General features: G+C 31.5%; 1 protein-coding gene across 1 annotated transcript; it reads right to left on the bottom strand.

The window, feature by feature from the left end:
• Window positions 1-9,365: 9,365 nt before the first annotated feature.
• LOC101262084 (putative E3 ubiquitin-protein ligase SINA-like 6) lies at window positions 9,366-12,789 on the bottom strand. Its single transcript, XM_004234659.4, has 2 exons — window positions 12,292-12,789; window positions 9,366-10,237 (listed from the first exon to the last, which is right to left on the bottom strand). Exons 1-2 carry the CDS (start codon window positions 12,763-12,765, stop codon window positions 9,701-9,703), a joined length of 1,011 nt encoding a protein of 336 aa, XP_004234707.2. The 5' UTR covers window positions 12,766-12,789; the 3' UTR covers window positions 9,366-9,700.
• Between the last annotated feature and the right edge of the window lie 4,697 nt (window positions 12,790-17,486).

The following is a 17,486-nucleotide window of genomic DNA, read 5'->3' as shown; positions in this document are numbered from 1 at the left end:
AAATTTGTTTAAATTACTTTACAAGTTTAAACAAAAGTGTGTTTAAAGATGTTATTTATAAAGGAATGTTATTATAATTATCTTTATTTTTAAAAAATTTCTTCATATTTAACTATTGGGATATGAGAGTTCGCCTAGTTAGGTGTTAGAGTGAATGTCCGCATAGTCCGGTGGGTTGGGTCTTGACACATGGTAAAAATTTGAGATATTTTTTACTATCTTATTTTGTATATTTTTTTATTTGTACTTCTATCCATACATTTTATATTATGTTGTATACAATTCTATGAATTTAGAGTATCAATGTTTATTGTTATTTTTTATATACATTTTAGATATTATTTGTATAATTTCAACAATTGTATACAATATTTCTTTTGTATTTATATATTATCAGTAAGCATATGTGAGAAACATTATTAAGGTATTTGCATTATTAATTTTGAACTTATACTATATATATAGAGATAATGCACAAGTACCCCCTCAACATATGTCCGAAATCTCAGAGAAACACTTATACTATACTAATGTCCTATTACCCCGTTGAACTCATTTTATAAGTAATTTTCTACCCATTTTCTCCCTACGTGGAACTAGCTTAAAAAAAAGTCAACCGGTGTTAGGATCACAAGATAGTGTCACGTAGGCCAAAAAAGGATAGAAAATTATTAATAAAATAAGTCCAGGGGGGTAATAGGACCTTAGTATAGTATAAGTGTGTCTCTAAGATTTCGGTCATAGGTTGAGGGGGTACTTGTACATTATATGTATATATATATATATATATATATATATATACTAGAGAGGCATGGCCCGTGCTGAGCACAAGCCCAACATTGCAAGTTCGATCTCCATAAATTTTAAATTTAGCGGTATAGACTACAGAAACAATTTATTCAAGTAATGTCAATGTATCAGTGAAAGAGATAATCAAGTAAAGAGCAGACATGGTAAAAGACTCTAAGAGGACTGCAAATCCTTTTTTTCCCAGTTCAAATCCGGATGTCGCCTGATCAACAAAAAAGTAATTGAAAAAATTCCGCATTTACAACATATCATTTAATGAAAAACATCAACTCTTCAACTCTTTGTACATATTTGCTTTTCCACATTTCAGAAGTAGTCAACACAAGTTTCTGTTAAAGTCTATCAAGGTCAATTTTCATCTTTAGCCATGTAACATTATACCTGAAGAAATGATAATCAGAGAATTTATAATCAATCCTTTTCCATGATCTAATCTGTTCTGTTTCTAGAATTCGATTATTTTTTCCGGTTACTTACCTCACTCAACAATATAATGGTTAAAGAGAGCAAGGATCGAAAAGTACTAATTGCTAATCATTCCAAATGTTTTTTCATTAAATTCATAAAACTTGAACTCAGCATACTAAATCAGAAAGTTACCTACTGAATAGGTTAAATATTTGAGAGTTTATAATAACACATGAAACTGATAATCTTAGCTGTTGGTCAAACAAAAGAATGTCCATTGTGATTTCTTCTAAAAACATCAAAATGTACGCATATAATGTATTAGTAAATCACTTCAAAACCTACATTTTCACTATTCAATAGAAAATTAGAGATATAGTGAATCAGGCTAGGAGTAGCACCAATATATCAAAAGTATTTCATAGCCAAAAACAAATAAACCTGTAGAGATCAAAGAATTTCATAAAAATATAGTAAACTGGGTCAGAAATAGCAACAATGTACTTCTCAATATGAGATACCAACATATTGCTAGAGTAAGTAGTTTCAGATAGGATAAATTATACCTCAAACTCACGATTTTAACTAAAATTTAATTACAACGTCATACTTAGCCTCAATTTTTCAATACCATTGAATAATGGTATGATACTTCAAATAAAGTTCATTTTAACACCAAGTAAACAAATGTGACAACATTCAGTATCTTAATTCAACTAAATGAGTGTTCATTTTCGATTCAAGACATATGTCTTTTGTATATGAAGCATAATGTAGAGAATAGCATGACAAAAGAAATACCGATGATTAACGTCCATGCTAAGCGATGAGCTTGATAGTAGATAGTTGTAGAAAAATATTTAAACAAACTTGTTGGTGATCTTTCTTTCACTGAAAAATTTCGTCAAAGACATTGTCGCTTCAATCCTCTTTACTTGGTGTTACTACTATTTTTATCCGATAGAAACTCCTGAGGCTAGAATCCACAAAGAAAACATGAATAAAGAGGACATTTGAGCATTAAAAAATAAACACTAACCTCAAGAGAAGTGATGTATAAATTGCATAGCCTAAGATTATAATCCTTTTTTTTTACAATCAAAAGATTAGACTCTGCACATTTACAATATAAACAAATCTCAAGTATCAAACCAACACTATGAACTGAAAAAACGATATTATCAATCAAGTTCTTTCTGAACATCCATAAATTTGGACTTACATATAGACTCCAAAGGCGGGTAAAGTCGAAGATGTCACATGCCAGTACGGATGCTTCCTAGTTCAACTTGGACACCTTATACATGTACCCAGGAAAGGTTTTAGAGTCGAGCCCCGATTTAAGTGTCCAGTTGAAGAAATATTCACCAAATACGACTCTATTCTCAGCTTGCTTTTATCAAAAATGCCTGAAATGAAATATCATATAGTTATAGATTTAGATTTTCCACCAATGAGTGATAAAATAGATATGTAGTTTTTATGATCTGAATGTGGAATCTTAAGATAAGCGTTAATAGTTCATTGGTTACTACTATCTATTTAAGTACAAATAAAATGAGTTGTAGATAATTGTATTAAAAATGATAAATTTACTACTATCCAAGCTAATGTACAACTTGAACAATTTAATACAAAGTAGACAAAAAGTTGACATGTCGATCATCATAAAAATATTTACTATAGTGAAAAAGTACAAAAGCAAATATTGAATAATATATCACCAGTTGACCTATATGTGTGGCTGAATTATTTTTTTAGCTTTCATCCATTTTAATAAAGCTTGTCATTTTTTTAATATGGTATTTTAAGAAATCAAGCTATTCAAATAAGAGTTTTTGTGACTTGTTCTGTATAAACTATACTTCAAGTTTAAAATTTTAATATTGAAATGTAATCTAAACTGTCATGCACAGGATCATAACAGCAAGAAGAAGATTGTTCGATTTGCCTGAACATCCATAAACAACCTGATAATAGATCATCAATCTAACTATATATAATGATATTACTTGATATACCTTTCATCTAGGCAAGGGAATGCATTCATATCTTTCATTCTTGGTAAAAGAGGAAGAAGTAAAAATCTTTAGTTGTATTTGCTTTTCTTCTGCTCAAGAGTGCTTAATAGGCTCTTCCGAAGAATTTTAATTTTGACAACAGGGTTTATCACAACAACAGTGTCACCTCCTGGCTAACCAAATACCTTTCTTCTTACTTCTGCATTTGCAGGGGCACTTTTTTCTACTTGCTATCTTCCTTGGACTCTTCGTGTCGGATACTTCAAAAGTAGTGCATTTGAAAAATTAGATACGAATGCAATAACAATTTAGGAGAATCCAGCCACATGTCACGCTATAACTCTACTGAAAACACTTAAAGTGGTTTATGCAAAATAAGAAAACTTTTAACGGATCAGTCGACTTTCTATCCTAAATACTAAAGTTTTCTATAATTACATTGTGCTACCATTACGTTTACCTTGTTCTTCTCTGCTCTGCTTGTGCATTCGACACCAAATGAGCCGAAAGGAACTCATGAAAAAATATTTTTGTTACTGTAATACGGTGAAGAAAAACTATATGCTTTCATTACCGGTTGAAGCATCCCAAAGGGTTCTAGCGATCCCGAGAACATGTTTTTTCCTATCAGCTTATCCACCTTGTGCTTGCATCTTTCCATACCAGGTAATGTTCGTGAGATTTGCCAAAGATTTTTTACATAAGGGCATCTCCAATCCAAACATCAAATTTTACACCAAATTTGGTGTCAGCACTAATTTTGGTGTAATCAACTCTAACCCACTGCACCAAATTTATACCAAAAGGATTATTTATCTCTCTCTTTATTATTATATTATTATTTCTTATTTCATGTATATTTTCTTATTTCATAAAACCAATTCTACCTAAAACATTCACCATATATAATTCATATTATTTCCTTTTATAATCATTTAATATAAGATTATTTTGTACCATAATTTTTTAAATGATATAAATTGCTAGCAAATATTATAGTATTATACATTATACATAATAATAGATAATACAAATAAAAGTGAAATTATTAATGAAATACAATTAAATAAATATTACATAATTAAAAAAATTATTTTAAATTCTACATTAATATTCAACTTTCAAGATCACTACATACTCTCATAAATGCTCTATTAATGCATTATGTAGTTCAGAATGAGCTTTTTGTCCTTTATTTTTTTACATCAAGCTAGAAATTGGTGAAATTAATACTTTTAATCTATTGTCATTTCTACGGTCGGTTGGACCTTCCGACGCATCTTGAATTGGTTCATTAAGATCACGATCATCCTCAATTATCATGTTGTGCATTATAATACATGAAATTAATATATCATGTAGTACTTCTTAGTTTTTTAAAAAAGTCGGGATAATGCCGAAGTACCCCCTCAACCTATGCCCGAAATCTCAGAGACACACTTATACTATACTAAGGTCCTATTACCCCCCTGAACTTATTTTATTAATAATTTTTTACCCCTTTTCGACCTACGTGGCACTATCTTGTGGGCCCAACGAAGGTTGACTTTTTTTTTCAAACTAGTGCCGCGTAGGCTAAAAAGGGGTAGAAAATTACTTATAAAATAAGTTCAGGGGGGGTAATAGGACCTTAGTATAGTATAAGTGTGTCTCTGAAATTTCGGACATAGGTTAAGGGGGTACTTGTGCATTATCCCAAAAAAGTCATATATAGAAAAATTAACTTATAAAAAAACTAATTTTATACCTAAAATTTGTATTATAAAAATATTACATAAAAAATAATTAAATATAAAAGCAGTTCAATTAAAACATACAATTTTATAATGTTTAATTAAAAATTTGTATAATAAAATAATATTAAAATATTTAAAAAGTGAATTAGTGTTTTGAACTATTCCCTCATCAAATTTAGTGTAAGAATTAGTGTGGGTTGAAAACACAATCTTAATTGTTAAATATGTTTCTGTTCATTTTGTAACCATTTAATATATCTGAGTACCTAATATTTATAATAACATATTAATGATATTAAACACTCAATTATCTTTTCTTTAATATATGTATTTGTTAAATTCTCTACTTGTTTGGTATCTATCAACAACAATTGATAATTATTGCTAACATTAATTTTGTGTTTGTTATTCATGATTTTTTTTGTTTTTTTATTTAAATGTTTTGTATTTAGTTATTCGGCCGATTGCTCTTATCCTTTCTTCGCTGACAGAAGAGAGAACACTCCCCAAGTCAAGGATGAGTGTCAACGAAAAGATGCGTCAGCTAGTCTATTAGAAGGAGAAAGCGAGGGAGAGAGATTTTAGGTTTCATTAGGGTAGACTGAAGACCAAGCCAATTTTGAAACAAGAAAGTAATGAAAATTTTGATCGAATTTTTCGAAGCGAATACAAAAAGGGTAAATCACATAAATATACCATACTAAAAAAATACTTACCATCTATGTCAATATAATTTTTCTAACTAAATCACATAAATTTTGATCTTCCTTGCGTGTTCATGTTTAATTCGCTTTTAATTCAACTTTAATATGTGTGTAATACATTTTTATGCAAGTTTAATTCATTTCACAGTTTATTATGTTTCTTCATTTGTTATAATTAGATTACTTGTCTAATTAATTATTTATACAAATTTTATTCAGTCTACGACTCATTGACTGCTCTTTCATTTGCAATTAGTTTGTATAGTTTGTTCCTACAAATAGTTGAATATATCGTTCGGAGTTTATATCTCAATTTTAAGAGAGTTTGGTTAAGTTTAAAATTGATTTTAGGAAAAATATTGGATTGAAGCTCATAAACGATGAAGTTTATGAAACTATATCGCATTTATATTAAAGTTGTATTCGATATATTTCATAATTGTATTAAAATTATACTAAAATCATGAACAATACATCTTACATTTATAATACACATTGCAAATTTCACTCCCTTTTTAATGATATCAGCTAAAATAATGTAGGTAACACATTTATAATACAATTTTAATACATATTGCAAACATCACTCAGATTCTTAGTGATCAAATCAAAAGTAATTTATAAAACACATTTAATACATGTTTTATTCATGAATAATACATTTATGATATGTATTACACACTTCACTTATTTTTTATGGATACTAACAAGAATCATTTAGGTAACACACAAATAATACATTTGTAAGACATGCACAATACATTTTAAATACATATTGCAACCATCGCTCATTTTCTTAGTAATAAAAGCAAAGATAATCTATAAGATACATATGATATAAGTTTTATTCGTGGATAATATGAGTCTAATTTAGTTTATAGATCGTTGTAATGACTTTTGCTAGTTACGTCTTTCATTCATTCTAAATTCTCTTCTAATTCAACTTTAATATTATATAATACAATTTTAAAGCAATTTAATTTATTTTACAATTTTTTGATTTATTTATCACTATTGGATTACTTGTTTCATTCATTACTAATACAAGTTTAATTTACTCTATAGATCATTGTGTGTAATACATTTTAAATTCAACTTTAATATGTGTGTAATACATTTTTAATTCAAGTTTAACTAATTCATTTGCAATTCATTATGTCTCTTCATTTATTAGGTTAAATTATTTATTTAATTAATTAATTATTGATACAATTTTATGCATTGTACAAATCATTGATTACTCTACAAAATAAAGTAAAGAGAGAAAACAAAAGAAAAAAAAAGTAACAGAAAGAGAGAGAGAGAGAGAGCGCAACAAAAAGAAAGCAAAAAAAAAAGTAAGAGAGGAAGAGCAACAAAAAAAAGAGCGAGAAAGAGAGAAAAATTAAAAAGTTGGGAGAGCAAAAAGAGAAAGAGGCGAGAAAGAGAAAAATCTAATGGTAAAATATAGGGATAATGCCCAAGTACCCCCTCAACCTATGTCCGAAATCTCAGAGACACATTTCTACTATACTAAGGTCCTATTACCCCCCTGAACTTATTTTATTAATAATTTTTTACCCTTTTTTAGCTTACGTGACACTATCTTTGGGCCCAACGATGGTTGACTTTTTTTTTTGAACTAGTTCCACGTAGGCTAAAAAGGGGTAGAAAATTACATATAAAATAAGTTCAGGGGGGTAATAGGACCTTAGTATAGTATAAGTGTGTCTCTGGGATTTCGGGCATAGGTTGAGGTGGTATTTGAGTATTTTCCCTAAAATATATAATATTATTTTATATTGTTATAAATGGTAATAATTAAAGAATATATCTAAAATAAGTAATTATTTTTAAAAAATGATTCACTCAAGCAATTAATCCATGCAAAGGAATAGGGAAAAAAGAGTTAACCAAGTGAATTTGTGAAAGCATAAAATAATAGCAGTATCAATACATTTTCTGCATTGAGAGATCGCAAGACTAAAAAAAAAGCTAGAGAAACGTTGGTAAAAGAAATTGCACACATCAAATAAAAAGAGGTTTTGCAAAAAAAGAAATTGCAAAAGAAGAAATGATTCAAATTTGCTAAAATGAAAGTGTGATAATTAGGAAAGGGACCCACAAGTACACTTCGCAAAAAGAAGTGGTGTCCTCATACAACTATTGTTACCATAAAATTTTTTCGTTAGAGATGGTCTAAGTACTTGACAAAGGATCCTCCAAAAAGATGGACGTTAGAACAGCTACTCCAACATCCATTTATTCAACAAATTTGTATGTGCTCAGATGCCAGAAACTCAAGGAAGGAGAGGTCCATTTGCAAAAATGATGAGTAATATTCATTCTATATACAACTTAGCAAAATCTCCTTAGATGGTGTAGTTCGTTTATTACTAATTATTATATGAAATCAACTATCTTCAAACACACAATAAATCATCTGATGGTTTATATAATTTTGGAGGGAAACATCATCCCATATGTAATTATTGTGATGATCATGTATATTGCTCGACTGCAGTACTCTTTTATGAATGGACCAAACATATCGAACAAAATGAGGTACTCAACAAAAAATATATTTCATAGTTATGTTCTCACTCATAAGCTTTATAAAGGTGGATCACAAATTCAACATTTAAATTCCTCGTGCCCCTACTTTTCTTTCTGATTTAGCACAACTAAAAGTGAGAAAGCATTCTTTTTGGTCTACAAACCATTCTTATTATAACTTCATCCTAAGGACAAAATATTATTAAAAAATAAAAAATTTTGTGAAGTAGCACAAGCTAAAAAGAATAGCTTTTACTAAAAAAAGAAAGAATACGCTTTTGAAAAAGCAAGGTTGAGAAAAATACATTTAAAGACACTATTAAAAGCTTGACTAAACACTAATTGTAGCTTATAAGTATTTTCAAAATTTATTGGTCAAACACAAGTAGGTTCCAACCAAAGATATTTTTTTTAGAAGTGCTTTTCAAATAAGCTAATTTTAGAAACTTGACAAAACATGCAATTAGGTTATATTAAATGTTTTTCGGAAAACATTTTTGAAATAAACACTTTTATAAGTTTACATTAAAAGTTTGATCAAACATACTATTAGTATACTCTAGCACAACAAATATAAAACTGAAAGTAGATTTCTATGCATATCAACTCTTAAAAGATATTCAACACGTTCATAAGAAAGGGCGAAACATGGTAATATATATTTCACCCGCTAATATTTTGGTCAACGATAATCTTAAACGTGGTGTACTATATAAAATTTCCTAAGATGGTGTATTTCTTTTTGGAGTGAACATCATCCTATATGTAGTTATGTGATAGTCAAGTGATATTGTATATTACTCGACGGCACTACTCTTTTATGAGTGGACCAAACATATCAACGTAAAAGTGAGAAAACATTCTTACTAAAAATTCAGCTTATAAACAAATATTAATTAAAAAAAAAGCATTTTTTTGAGGTAACAGAAGCTAAAAAGATAAGCTTTTACTCAAAAGTGGAAAAACACAGTTGAAAAAAATACATTTAAAACACTTTTAAAGCTTGACTAAACACTAATTGGTTCCAACCAAAAATACTCTTTTTAAAAGCGCTTTCCAAAATAAGTTAATTTTAGAAACTTGACAAAAACATACAATTAGTATACCCTATCATAACAATATCAAACATAATATGACAAATCTTTCTAAAATAAGGAACAAAGTAAATTCAATAGAAAATTAAAAATCCCCAAATATAGCAGCACCAATATCAAACATAATATGAAAAATCCTTTTAAAATAAGGAACAAAGTAAATTCAGATCCCCAAATAAAGCAAGCACCATTCCAATGACTATTGTCTATTGGCATGAAATCTATAAAGAAGTTATCAAGGCAATGTTACATCAACATGTGCAACCATTGCAGACTCATTCCTTCTCTTCTATGAGAACATCCAACTTCAGCCGAGCACTGGAATTAACGACATCTTTTGAGACCACAAGGAATTTCTTCATAGGACTATCTTCTGACCAGTTTGGCACACTCTATGCAACGGATTCTAGTTTAAAAGAACTTTCCCCATCTGTTACTACAAGCTTGTATGAGAACCTTCTCTTCTGCCTAGCTTGTCCAACACAGATGATGTTGATAGCACTCCCAACACGGTCACTAGCATGGTTGACGATAAAAAGTATACCTTCTGTCCTCATTTGAAGAATTATGTACCTTTGGTCTTTTTCTATATAAATTGGATGGACAGCATTGAAAGAAATGTGCTCTGCGGAAGAAGCATGTTTCTCGCTAAAATGTGCATATACCTTTGCTGAAGTACCTATAAAGTCACAGCCATGGGAAGGACAAAAACAAGGCACATAGATGCATGCATTTTCATGGTCAGTTTTCTTACTAAGATTCAGAATCTCCTTACAACCATACCTATTGTTCACGCATGACACTTTCAGAGATTCTAGAACATTCTCCATAGCTCGACAACGGTTATATCCAATTGGCAAACAGCATGATGGACACTTATTAGCAATCTTGATGCAGCAAGGGGCACATGCTATGTGCCCATTCCCACACTATATTTTTGACCAAAAGAAAAAAGGATGTCAGAAAATATATTCATTGCAAGCAGTTAGAATGTTTGAAGATGATAGCTTACTCTAATCTGCATGCTTATAAATTTTCAAGGATTCTCGAAGTACACAACTTAAGAAGTTGAGGAAAATAAAAATGTGATACATGGAAAGCGTAAACAAATTGTACTTAAAATTCACTATTTAGCTCTTTGTATTAGCATTTGCCATAAACCTAGAGTCATGGCTTTAATTTCTTGCTTGGTCCAAAAGACTCAATAATTTCATTTAAAACACGCTCATGCATTAAAATGTTATATTTTGTTGCAATAACAACAAATTGATTACCAATAGCTATATTCTGCCTTAGAGTAAAACCAAAGTGGCTATTCTGCAACTCTTAGATGAAAAAGGACATAAATTAACCACCCTGGCAAGGAGAAGGACGTAGAACTTAGTATCTGAACCTCAATTGTGTATGTCTTTAAATGCAGTAACAAGATTAAATCTTAAGTTACTGTGAGCTAAAACCAAGAGCTCTAAAAAGAGGCTAGGTACATAACTTCTATCACGATAGATCTCCAACAAATGAATAGTATACAGTTAATAACTTCTATCACGATAGATCTCTAACAAAAAATAAAATACAGTTAATAACTTCTATCACGATTGTTCTCCAAAACGGAATAGTATACGGTTAATAACTTCTATCAGATAGATCTCCAAGAAGGAACAACAAACATTTAATAACTTCTATCACTGCTGATACCCTAATCTTTTGTGGGCAGAGACTCTTCAAGCTATATCTCAATCTAACTTTGAAGTTGTTTGAAGCTGTCTCTGGATTACATATTAACATGATGAAGAACCAGATCTACCATATCAACGAAGTCGACTTTGAATACCCTGGCACGGAATTCTGGGGTATGGCACATGCTCTTTCCACTCTACTTAATTTGGTCTCCCTTTGGATGCAAAATACAAAGCACCTGAGATATGGAATGGGGTAGTGGAAAAGATGAAGAAGACGCTAGCAAACTGGAACATGCAATATCTATTTATGGGAGGAAGGATAACCCCATCAATAGTGTACTGGACAGCGTACCTACCTACGTCCCTCATCCCAGTGTCATATGAGGTGAAAGAGCAACTAGTTGGTCTGAGAAGGGCTTCCTATGGGAAGGAAACCGTGAAGAGCATTAATTCCACCTTGTGAAGTGGGATAAAGTCTTATTGTCAAAGGAACAGGGAAATTTGGGCATTGGCGATCTTTAGAAACACAACAATAACATTAAGGGAAGAAACTATCTCACCAGATATTTTGCAAGAAAAAAGCCTAATTACAATGTAACTTAAGCCCAGATTAAATCGGGATGCGAAAAGAAGAAACCTATTTACAGTGACACCCATTTGTAATCTCTAGTCAGAATGAGATTAACTTGATTGAACCTGGTAGCCATCTCCCCACTTTAAGTGTCTTATTATTCTCCATCATAACCCAGTGCTTCCTCTAACTTGAATATTACGCCATCAAGACTATGACTTCACCAGTAAAACAAAGACCTATATTAGCCAGTTATTCTCCAATTTGAATGAAATGTTATAACTTCAAAATTAGAACCACATGAGATGGGATAAGCACAGTCATTCTACTGTCAGCAATTCTCCCAACTAAACTCTTTAACAGATCCACATTTCCTATGCTTTTCCAATGCAATACTGAATGCTAAGTAATCATATTTCTATTATCTGACATGTTTGCTCTACTTCTATATTTTATTTTTTAAAACCGCCTCCACCAGGCACGGCTAAAGTCTGCATAAACTCTATCCTCCCAAACCCCACTGTTGGATTAACAAAAACTGTAACTTTTACACCCTAAGAGCAATAAAGTATATTGGTTAGATTGTAAATGTCAATACAAATTCCCTTCTATTCAAGACCATGTCTTTCAAAAACCTCTAAAGGCAAATCAAGAATTCTCCAAACACAATTAATTCCAACACAGATAAATTCTTATACTCCTAATAGCAATGAAAAGGGTAAAAAGAAGAAACCTGAAAGACAGGAACACAGAGATGTTCAAAGCAGATCGGGCAATCCAACACATCCGGATCCAATAACGTCACAGAAATTGACCTGTTTATGATTGAATCCTCAAAATTCTGATACATGCTCTCACCAGAAATAGACCTGTTCTCTCTTAAAACCTCGGATTCACGAACTGGCACCCTCCGATCACCGCTCGATCGGAAATTTCCCTCAGATTCCGATCCCCAATCCTCCTCCTCTGCCTCTTCCTCTACTTTTTCCTGAACAACCCTTTCCCTTTCTCTTTCTTCTACTTCTTCTTGTTGACGGATTACGACGCCGCGAGAGAAAGTTCCGGCGGTAGTCCTCTGTCTCTTGCATACAGATGTGCTGGAGTTACAGGGTCCTCCTTCATCATTATCATGTTCATCTCTTCCAACTGAAAATCTCGCCATTTCTTCTTCTTCTTCGCTGCTAGATGAATGGTTCACTCTTATCATGGTTAAAATTCGGTTTTTGTAAATATTATTTTAATATCTTATTATATTATTATTATTATCATATATTTATACTATTTCTTTAAAACTACCTATGGCAAAATATTTATGTTTTTTGCAAAATTTGGTTACAAAATCAAATGTGGTCAAATACTTAATATTTGAATTTAATGTTTTCTTGAAAATGTGTTTGACTATGAGGTAATAGTTTTATTTAATTTATAAATAAGTTGTATAGATTTTATTTTTTAGTTAAGAAAATGAGTAATTAGATTACGAAGAAATTTAATTAATGATTAACTTTATTTGAATATGTATTTTTTATGTCACATTAGTACATTGAACTTGGGCGGTCTTTGATTAAGAGTGTATGAATTGACTTGTTTTAAGTGTTCTTAACTAAAAAATTTGTAAGCACTTTTGAAGTATTTAGGTAAATTAAAAGTGTTTATACATTACTCTCTCCGTTTAAAAAAGAATGGTCTAGTTTGACTTGGACGGAGTTTAGAAAGAAATTTTTTTTGATCTTGTGGCTCTAAATTAAATTTATGACGAATAAACCAAAATGCTCTTTAATTTTGTGGTCTTAAATATGTCACGTGGAAAGTTAAAGTTAAAGTTTTTCCAAAAATTAAAAAGGGGTCATTCTTTTTGAAATAGACTAAAAAAATGAGATCATTCTTTTTTAAACGGAGAGAGTATTGTTTTGCTTCATGAATTATGAAAATGAGTAATTGGACGACGAATTATGGTTTACTAAGAAATTTATTAAATGATTATGTCACGTTAATACATTAAACTTGGACGGTGTTTGATTAAGAGTGTGTTTGAATTAACTTGTTTTAAATGCTTTTAACTAAAAAATTTGTGAGCAATTTTGAAGTATTTAGGTAAATTAAAGTGTGTTTACAGATTATTCTTTTGCTTCATAAATTAAGAAAATGAGTAATTAGATTACCAATTATGGTTTACTAAGCACTTTATTTAATGATTAACTTTATGTGAATATATTTGTTTGTCATTAGGACGGTGTTTGATTAAGAGTCTTTTGGATTGACTTGTTTTAAGTGTTTTCAAGTGAAAACAATTTTTAAGCAGTTTTGAAGTGTTAGGTAAATTTTAGAAGAATCGATAGATTTTTATTCTTCATGAATTAAGAAAATGAGTAATTAGATTACCAATTATAATTTATCAAGAATTTAATTAATGATTAACTTAACTTGAATTATGTTTTTTTAATGTCATTAGTACATTGAACTTGCAGGGTGTTTTTCCTATTTGGCCAAGCAGCTAGAAAATGTTTTATTTATTTAAGCACTTCTAATATTTTTTAAAAAGTATTTTTGAGAGTCAAATTATGAAAAGGACCGTTACCCATACACTTCAAGAATCCGTACGACTTAACGAAATTGAATTTGGGCGAGTAGAAATCTCAGAATTGATCTTGGTGTGGAAGGTATTTTCTGAGTGTCGTGGTTTGGAGGTGTGTTGTGATATGGGGGTCTTGGGATTTTTGGAATAGCTCACTACCTCGCGTAACCCGCCCTGGGGGGATTTATGCCACTTTGGCAAAGCCGCTACAGTGGGATAAGGGTCGCTGTAGCGGGCTCAATGCGACTTAAGGTCGTTAATAAACTCTTCAACAACCTTATTATGCACTTTTCAACTTTTAAAGCTAAGGAACAAGCTCTAGACGACTTCTGATAGTTTTTCACCATATTTTAGGCTAAAGGTAAACTTTTCACTTCTTGAATCCATTTTCCAATCCGTAGAATGTAATAGAATGGGTAAGTATTGATGGGGAAGGGTTTTGAAATAGATTCTATGGTTGAAACAACCCTAATTGGGTACTTAGAATCATGGGTTATGAACTAGGGTTCATAGAATTGTTAGAATTTCGAGTAATTAGCGATTGTTTGATGATTCCCATGTTATAATGATTGTTTGTAGACCAAGAACAAGCGCAACGAATCCGGAAAGGGAAGGATCAAGATTCTTATAGTTTCAAGCTTGTTTCGGGTAGGTGATGGTTGTGATTCTATGATTAAGAGTGTATTCTTGTTATTTCTTCATAATGATGCATGTATGTATGTGAATGTTGCATTGTTTATTTCACACTTGTTGTAAATGAGATAGATGAATAATTATATGTCATGAATAATTTCTTGATTGCATAATTATTGAGAATATACTTGTGAATATGATTGTGGTGTGTTGATGGATCGGATTGCCACATTTTGACATAACTAACTGGGATCGGTTGTCACGTTCCAACATAAAAATGGGATCGGATTGCCACGTTCTTGCATAACTATGGTTCGAATACCACGTTCCAGTGCACTAACAGTTTGGGTTTGGTTTCCATGAAAGGATCAACAGCTTGTGAAAAATGTGTAATGTTGAAGAATGTGATATTCAATATTATATATGTTTGATATATTGCATAATTATATAGTTGTAATTAACTTCTTTATGTTGCACTTAATGGGATAGCCGTGTGATCCTACCAATACACGGTTGTTGTGTACTGATTCTGCACTTTCTCTTTTTTTGTTGACAGCTCTCGCTTAGAAGATCTGTGATCGTCACCTTCGAATTCAAGGGTGAGCTAGCATCTTCCGGGCTGCTCTAGATCCTCTTGGGGTCTATGTTCACATTTCAGACTTGGACTTTCTAGTTAGTTTAGTTGGGGTGTTGACCCTTCTTGTTTAGAGTTGTTGAACTTAAATGTTTTGGTACATTGACTTTCAGGTTGTAGGTTAATTCTTCCGCATTTGTTTTAGTTGACAGACTTTTGTTAGAGTTCATGGGAACTCTATTCATTTCCTTAGTATTTAACTTGCATCCAAAACTTAAATGCCTTAGTTTTTTGGTTTAGTTGCTTGTTTGGGTTGTAGTAGTGTTCTCCCACCGGAAAGTCAGTGTGGGTACCAATCACGACAGTCTGGGTCGTGCAGTGTTGTGAAAAGCGCGCTTAAAGGCGGGGCACTACCAGTGCTTCTTTCTCCTAAGGCGATGCGATCTGAAAAAGGCGCTCACTTCAAATAAAGAAGCGAGAAGCGACATTATGAAAAAGCACAATAAAGCGTGCTTTTATAAAAAAGCGACAATTAGGGTTTTTTTTAAAAAAAATATATTTTTTTTAAAACAAATTAAAATAGATACGACTTAATTTTCTTTCACGACTTTACTCTTCTTTCGCCGCTTCTCTTTTTCATGACCGCGAATGCGACTCTCTTCACCAGCTTCATCTGATCGGTGAATTTCTTTTCTCTTCGATCTGCTTCTCCTCTTGCTGCTCTCTTTATTTTTCCCTTTGTCCTCTTTGGGTAATGCAAACAGGACTCTTCTCTGCTGTAGTTTTTTCTTCTTCTCTGCTGCGATCTACTATTGTTTCTTTTCACAATTACTGACTTGTTTTTTTTTGGTTAATATTACTGCCTACTCTGTTTTTCCATTTTTTGTTGTTTTTTTTCGTTTTTAAGTGATCGTGTGTAGCAAGTGTGTATGTTGTTGCTCTGTTATATATTTTTTCACACTTCTTATTTGCTTATAGTATTTAGTGAACTTGTATTTTCTCATTCAAAATGTCACAAAAAAGGGATCCGGCTTGGGCGTATGAAACTCCTATGGGTAGTAACACAAAAGTCAAATGTAGCTTTTGTGATGTGACATACAACAGCGGAATCTTTCATCACAAAAGGCATCTAATCGGTGGCTATAGAGATGTAAAAGTATGTCTGGAAGTCCCAGATAAAGTGAAGGAAGAGATCAAAGAATATATGTTGAAGAAAAATGAGTTTAAAACTCAAATGAACCATGAAGCATCCATGGTTAATCTTGTTGATAATGATGGAATGGATGATGATGAATTTGAAGTGAATATGCCAATGGCAATGGGGCCTCCCTCAAAGCATCAAAGGATGCCTTCCAGTAGTAGGAGTGGGTCTTCCATCAATAGCACTATCAAGGGTCTCCTATGAATCTTTATTTCTCGCAAAAATCAAATGAAAAGAGAAAAGGTGGGCCTATTGACTTAGAATCTTCTAGCAAGATTTTGAGGGATCGTGTGTATCTGAACTTGAGTCTTGATATTTAATTTGCCTTTTTAAACTTCATGTTAGATTTCTTTACATTTTAAGTGCCATTTTTTTTTACAGTTTTTGGTAAGGCTGTTAATGTACATGCTTATATTAATCAAAGAGCATTGTTGTTGAACATGATGAGGAGATACACAGCAAAAAAATTTGGTAAAACCCACCAAGACAAGATTCGCAACAACTTTTTTGACTTTGTATAGTTTTTATAAGCAAAAGAAAATTTTGAGAAATTTATTTATGTCAACTTAATGGAATGAGAGTATCTATTCAAAGGAATCTCTTGGTAAAGAAGTTGCGAGACATATCATTAGTCCATTTTTTGGAATGACATTGTTCAAGCGTACATAGTTGGTGGTCCTTTAATTTAAGTACTTCGTATGGTGGATGGGGAGAAAAAAACACCAATGGTTTACATTTATGAAGCCATGGACAGGGCCAAAGAAAGTATTGAAAAGGCATTCAATTATGATACAAGGAAATATGAAAGTTCTTTAAAATTATTGATGCAAGGTGGACACGCCTCAACAATCTAGTGTTCATCAAATATAATAGAACATTGGCGCGTTGTTACAATGATAGTATACCATTGATCTAATTTTGTTGGATAGTATTGATGAGGCAAAT

The sequence above is a fragment of the Solanum lycopersicum genome, chromosome 3, assembly GCF_036512215.1.
Source record: "Solanum lycopersicum chromosome 3, SLM_r2.1".
Classification (NCBI taxonomy): Eukaryota; Viridiplantae; Streptophyta; class Magnoliopsida; order Solanales; family Solanaceae; genus Solanum; species Solanum lycopersicum.
Note: the sequence above shows the minus strand (reverse complement) of the source record. Positions and strands in the feature narration are given on the sequence as shown.

Bases quoted from the DNA above. Each gene is read 5' to 3' on its own strand.
- LOC101262084 (XM_004234659.4), bottom strand. From the start codon at position 12,765: ATGATAAGAGTGAACCATTCATCTAGCAGCGAAGAAGAAGAAGAAATG. The intron at 10,238-12,291 runs GTTTCTTCTTTT...TCAAAAATATAG, and splicing joins TCTGTGTTCCTGTCTTTCAG to TGTGGGAATGGGCACATAGC.